The following is a 6,411-nucleotide window of genomic DNA, read 5'->3' on the forward strand; positions in this document are numbered from 1 at the left end:
CTTTGGGGTGCTAGGAACTGAGGGCAACTGAGGCTTAAGTGGAGAAAGCAGATGTCCAGGAAGGAATATCGAGGCCAATTAAGTCTTAAGTTATAAAAACATAATATTGTCTTCTTGTGTCTATACAAAAAAGACATAGCTTTAAAGTAAATTATTCAAAAGGCATAAAGAGGAGAGAAAGGCAATGTTATAATATTCAGTGTCCTAGGAAGTTCTGACCTTACCAATTAACAGAGTTTGATTAAAGGAAGAGCAGATAAACTGGTAGAATTGGTTACAGATAAACAAAAGAATGGGAGTGACTCGGGAGCACTTTGATGGGTGTGACTGATAAACCTAAGCTCCTAGTGGCAAGGGGGAAAGGACAAACCAATGATATCCAACACCAGCCCACCATCCTGTGTCCAAAGGGCAGTACGGAGCCCTGGTTTGGGAGCCTCAATGACACCACTTTGAGTGTTAAAGCTAAGCAGCAAGATCTTCAGAAGCTGGTGAATATTTTTAATTTGTCGTCTCTGCCTGTAAACGGACCCCTCGGAGCTGCAGGACCCAAATTCCCTGAGATGGAACGTGGAGTCAGTGTGATGGAGAAGGGCAATTACTGTTCCCGTCACTATTAGTTATTCTCCGGATGTTGTTGACTGCACATTTCTGTCACACTTGGGCACAGTTATTTATCAATAGATCACAGAAGGATCAAGCCTGCTTTTCTATGATCTGTGTAATTGGCTTCACTCTTTCAGATGTGTTGACCATATTGTTTCAGAGGGTTTCCACAGATAGATTCCTGTCTATGAAAAAGAAATAGACAGGGCTGGAGCAATAGCACAGTGGGTAGGGCGTTTGCCTTGCACGCGGCTGACCTGAGTTCGATTCCCAGCACCCAATATGGTCCCCTGAGCACCGCCAGGAGTAATTCCTGAGTGCGGAGCCAGGAGTAACCCCTGTGCATTGACAGGTGTGACAGAAAGAGAGAGAGAGGGAGAGAGAGAGAGGGAGAGAGAGAGAGGGAGAGAGAGAGAGAGAGAGAGAGAGATATTTTTTCCCCTTAAAATAGATGCCTCCATGGGATGGAGATGGCTCAAGGGACCAAGCACATACTTTCATGCGAGAGGCCTGGGCTTGATCCCTGGCATCATATGGTCCTGAGCGTTGCTGGGAGCGACCCCAAGGCATAGATCTAGGAATTTCTGCTGAGCACCACCGGGTATATCTCCCCCCCCCCATAACAACAATGACCCCAAAAAAGTGCCTCTCGTCTAAATATGCAAGGAAGTGTCAATAATGCTGATGTGCTCTTGTACATGTCTTTTTGTTTTCATTTTTCCAGGGAAGTAGATCAGGACTCAGATGGTCATGTGAGCTATAAAGACTTCGAGTACGCCCTGAACTATGGACAGAATGAAGACGAGTGACCGGGTCCTGCTCTGGGGACTTCAGGGATAGCCGGCAGGTTGCAGTGATTTGAGTGTCATCACGACTTGCCATTGTCCATCAATTTGAATATCAGTCACATACTTGTAATGAAACTCCTAATTTTTTTCTGATGAGTACATTTAATTCAAATACATTTGCATGCATATTAATTGCACATATTTTGGAAAAGATACCACATGCTATTTTTTCTTATTAATGATTACTTATTTTTTTGATGCATGGAATTATGTACATACAAATATACATCGTTATTTAAAAAAGGACACTCATATTTGAAATCTTAGACTAATGGAAACATAGTGAGTTTGTAATTTTTTCCTACAAGATTAATTGACAGCTGTTATAAGCATTTTATATAGTCAGGGTCAGAATTTAACAAAAGTTTTGTTTGTTAAAAAATAAACCAGATAATAAATACTTTGTGGACAATACTATCTTTATTCCAGCTATTTAACTTTGGGAAAACAGTCATATTCACTGAATAGTGCATAAGTAAGTGAGTAAGTATGATTGTGCTTCAATAAAACTTTATTTACAAAACCAGGAGGTGGTCAATTTAGCCTATCGATCGACTAGGAAACTCCTAGTCGTTTCCAGTGCTAATGATTCCTGGCCCCGGCATCGTGGAGGTGGTCTTTCCAGGAAGCCTTTCTCGTCTGACTCACAGCGCTACTTCCTGGCTGTCCTCTGCTGTCTTCTTCGCTCTCCCGCCCACCTTCCTTCTCACACTGCAGCCGGGGTGCTGCACACATGGGCTATTCCTCCCGCACCACCTGTGGTGCCCTGATTCTCACTGATGCCAAAGGTCTGGGTACTGGTGGCCTTTTCCTACCATGGTACCAATTTCCTTCAGGAACTCAACTTTGTTTGTGCGAATGTAATAGCTCCCAGGTGTACTGAACGCTTCCTTGGTTCTAAGCAATGAGCAAGGCGTTGGGGAAGGAGAAACCAATGGCTTCTCTAGGAGGAGGTACCTGGAGTCAAAATCATCTTGACAAAATAGCCCTGGGGTGCTGTACACAGAAAAGTACATCTGGGTCTGTCTCCAGCTGTGGGGTTTAGAAGAGGTTCAGGGACACACTTGATGGCAGGCCCCTGTCGGATGGTGGGACCAGTGTTTTTAGGTGCTGCCCAGGTGCTCTCTGCTGCCTCTTGCATGGCTCTGGGCCGTTCTGTTGCTTGTGCTAACGCTGTCTATTCAACACTGTCCATTCTGGGCCCTCCCATCTCAGCTCCTGTGACCACTCTGCTCTCAGTGCTCTCCTCTACGGAAACAGAAACCATGACGCTGGATTTCCAGCATTTATCTTAAACACTTGGCTGGCAGGAATGTTTTTTATTCATGTTCATAATTCATGACATTAACAATCTTCGGAGACCATTTCCTAAAATTCAAAATTTTTAAAGTATTGATCATTTTTGTACCCCCCCCAAGTATTGATCATTTTTAAGAGTCAAGTAAAAAGTGTGAATCTGTGAAATCAAAATACTAAACAAGGATCACTCGAACATAAAATATGTAATAAAATTTCAATAGATGCAAGCATATACTTAAATGTATTAAAAGCGAGATCTTAAAAAGTGACTGGAGGAGTCTAAAAGGGCGTAACAGTTAACTGTGAGTTGGTCTCCCAGTTGGGATCCCAAGTAAAGGCTAATTCTGGGGGCTGAGAATGTGGCTTAGTGGTCTGGCACTTGCCTGACATGTGTGAGGCTCCAGGTTCCATCCCCGGCACCACCATAGAAAAACACACACACACACACACACACACACACACACACAGACTAATGAAATCTGAACAGTTGTTGATAATGCTGTGTCAGATTGCTTGACTGGTTCTGAAAAATGTACCACATGCATGTAAAATGTTAATAATAAGGACACTGGAAGTATATGGAAACTCCCTATGACTTCATCATTTTACTGAGAATCTACAACTCTTCCAAAATTAAAATCTTTCCTTTTTTTTCATTTACAGTTTTATTTGTTTCATTTCTTGATCAAACACTCCTGAAATTCATATGGAACAGAAAGCCCCCACAAATAGCTAAAGCAATTCTTGGGAAAAAATTAAAATCTTCTTTAAAAAGTAGAGTACAAAATTGAGCAAACTCAGAGTTGTAGCTAAAATGAGGAAAACCAATAAAAATACCGAATGCCCTGAACAAACACCGTGACCTCTTAGAACCTGTATTGTAAACCAGCTGCACAAAAGGAAATGGAGGGAGAGCGAGAAGGAAAGTGCCTCCCATAGAGGGAGGCTGGGGGCGGGGGGGGGGGGGGGTGGGATGTCAGGGGATGGTGGGAGGGAAACAGGGGACATTGGTGGTGGGAGATGTACACTGGTGGAGGGATGGGGGCTGGATCATTGTATGACTGAAACTCAGTTATGAACAGCTCTGTAATAGTCTATCTCATGGATATTCAATTTAAAAAAAATTTTAAAAAGTAATGTGGAATTCATGCCCAATTCAATCAGCTTAATCAATAGCTGAATAAATATCAGTACTTCTACATTTTTTTAAAAAAGAAGTCTTTCCCCAAATATATCATAATACTTAATATAAACTATGGACAGCAGTGACATAATTTTCATGTTATATTCCAGATATGTTATTACCTATACTTAACAGGATTACAATAGAATTGTTTTGAGATGCTTGAAAATAAAGGGGCTGGAGTGATAGCACAGCGGGTAGGGCATTTGCCTTGCACACGGCCAACCCGGGTTGTATTCCCAGCATCCCATATGGTCCCCCGAGGACTGCCAGGAATAATTCCTGAGTGCAGAGCCAGGAATAACCCCTGCGTATCGCCAGATGTAACCCCCCAAAAAAAGCAAAAAAAAAAAAATGAAATAAAATGAGGAAAACTTGGAACATCAGGAAGAAATGCAAATGAGATCTATTTCCAAATCTAGGTGGCTCGGGGCCCAGAGGATAGCCCCGTGACTTGGAGCACATGTCCTGTGAGTGTGAGGCGGCAGGTCCCACCCCTGGGTGGCTTGGATGGTCCTGCTGGAGGGCTGGCAGCTCCGCCCTGTGCTCCCCAGCACCAGGAGGAACAAGGTCCGGACACAGCCCAGCCAGTGTGTGTGTGTGAGCACCGCAACGAAAGGGTGTGGCTCCTTTCACACCCAAGCACAGCAACGGAAAGATGTGGGGCTAGAAAATGTGACCCACCCCTCCACCCCGCACCCTGTCCCCTACCGTCATTACATCCAGCAGGTACCAGCACTAACGTTGCATGGCCCCCAGCAGTCACTGAGGCTAGATGTTCGACGCCACCCCCCAACAATCACCACAACCAAAGAAAGACATGTATGAGTTCCAGAGGCGGACATGCGTGACATCTGGTCATCACAAGAACAACCAGGAAGGGGAGGGGAAACCGTAGCATGACTCCCTGGTGTCCTGAAGTATCATGTGTGTGTGTTTTGTTATTGTTCCAGAGGCTGAAAGCCTCCCTCTGGCTCTAGGCGGTCTCTTCAGTATTTTCATCACAGGCTGAATAGTTGACTCACTCATCCTCTCTTCTCAATACATAAGAAATAGCTTCTCCTGGGTATTTTTTTTAATATCAAAGAATCATCTACCAACGGACTGCTGTAATTGCCCCAATACCCAAGTGTCAGGTTGTGATCACTAATTGGACCTCATTGCTCCCAGGAAACTTGACAAGAGCAAGGAGGAGGTCCCTTCCTCCCAGTGATGAGCCAGGCAAGAGCCAGGCTGGGGAATAGCTATGGGGCAATCCCTGGCCCTTGTTCATCCAGGCTCCCCTGGTTCTCAGTTGCAGAAACATACCCAAACGTTTCTGGGAGAAAGAGAGACTCCCAGAAGCTAGCAGGCTAGCTACAGGATCTACCGTGGGCAGGGTGATGGGCAGCAGGATTTCCAGGACCAGTGGAACCAGCCAGACCAGCACCTTGGACTCTGCTTCTATCCCCTGGGTTTGATTCCCAGCATCCCATATAGTCCCCAGAGCACTGCCAGGAGTAACCCCTGAGTATCACCAGATGTGACCCCCAAAAAAGCAAAAAAAAAGTCCATTGTGCAAGGGGCCTCCAGGTCCAAGTCCAGAGACCCCGGAAATAGACCCAGGTCTGGCCCAGGAACCACCCACTGTGTGTGTCACCTGTTCTGCCTCACCAGTACTGACCAGGTCACTGGCATCTACCCAGGAGTGCTAGGGCAGGGGACCAATGGGGACTTGTCCAGAGCCAGGCAGGCAGGCATTGGCTTTGTGAGAAGCTCACAGTGTCTGGGGCTAATCTGGGGGGCGAGTCCCCCAGACGTGGCTGCTAAGGATACCCCAGGGCCTTAGAGCCAAGTGCAGAAAGAAACTGGGTGGGGGGAAGCGTGGTGGGGGGAGGGTGCAGCAGCTCCTGTCCTCATCCTCATTTTCCCTCGGCTCACTCCACACTCTCGTCTCTTCTTCCTGCCCACACCCTTTGTGGTCCCCAAGACCCGCTGTGTGCCGGGTGACCCTGTCCATCTGTACAGTGGGAAGGCCAGGTCTGCCGGGAAGCCACATCGTGTGCATCCCTGAGAGCTGGTGACTCTGCCGGGTTCCTCCGTGGCTGTGGGAGGGGCCCGGCTCGGGGTGGACCTGCCACCCCACCCGATGGTTTGCAGGGAGAGCAGAAGGGGGCGGGTGTCTGCTGCCAGTTAGTACCCAGGCCCAGTCAGTGCTCCGGGGGGCCTATGAGGACCTTGTGGGGTCCCTGTGCCCTTCCAATGGATGCACTGGGTGGGAGCAACTCTCGTTCTTCCAGAACCAGAACCCTGAGTGCTGGGAGCTGACAGCCAGAGGCCAGAGTCCTCAGCACCATCGACTCTCCCTGGGGCCACAGATGGCTAAAGACCAACAGAAGTTGTTGAAGGGGCAGAAGTAACAGTACAGTGGGTAGGATACTTGCTTTGCATGGGCCCAACCCAGGTTCCAAAGTCAGTACTCCCTGTGGTTCCCCC

At 47.0% G+C, this 6,411-nt stretch overlaps 1 protein-coding gene across 1 annotated transcript in view; it reads left to right on the forward strand.

Annotated features, from left to right (window-relative positions):
* The window catches only part of EFCAB11 (EF-hand calcium binding domain 11), a 188,004-nt gene extending 186,042 nt beyond the window's left edge, over window positions 1-1,962 (forward strand). The window contains exon 6 of the mRNA XM_004610301.2: window positions 1,331-1,962. Coding sequence (XP_004610358.1) covers window positions 1,331-1,415 — 85 coding nt within the window. The 3' untranslated portion in view covers window positions 1,416-1,962. The remainder of the gene's footprint in view (window positions 1-1,330) is intronic.
* Window positions 1,963-6,411: the final 4,449 nt, after the last annotated feature.

This window comes from Sorex araneus, chromosome 3, assembly GCF_027595985.1.
Source record: "Sorex araneus isolate mSorAra2 chromosome 3, mSorAra2.pri, whole genome shotgun sequence".
Taxonomy (NCBI): Eukaryota; Metazoa; Chordata; class Mammalia; order Eulipotyphla; family Soricidae; genus Sorex; species Sorex araneus.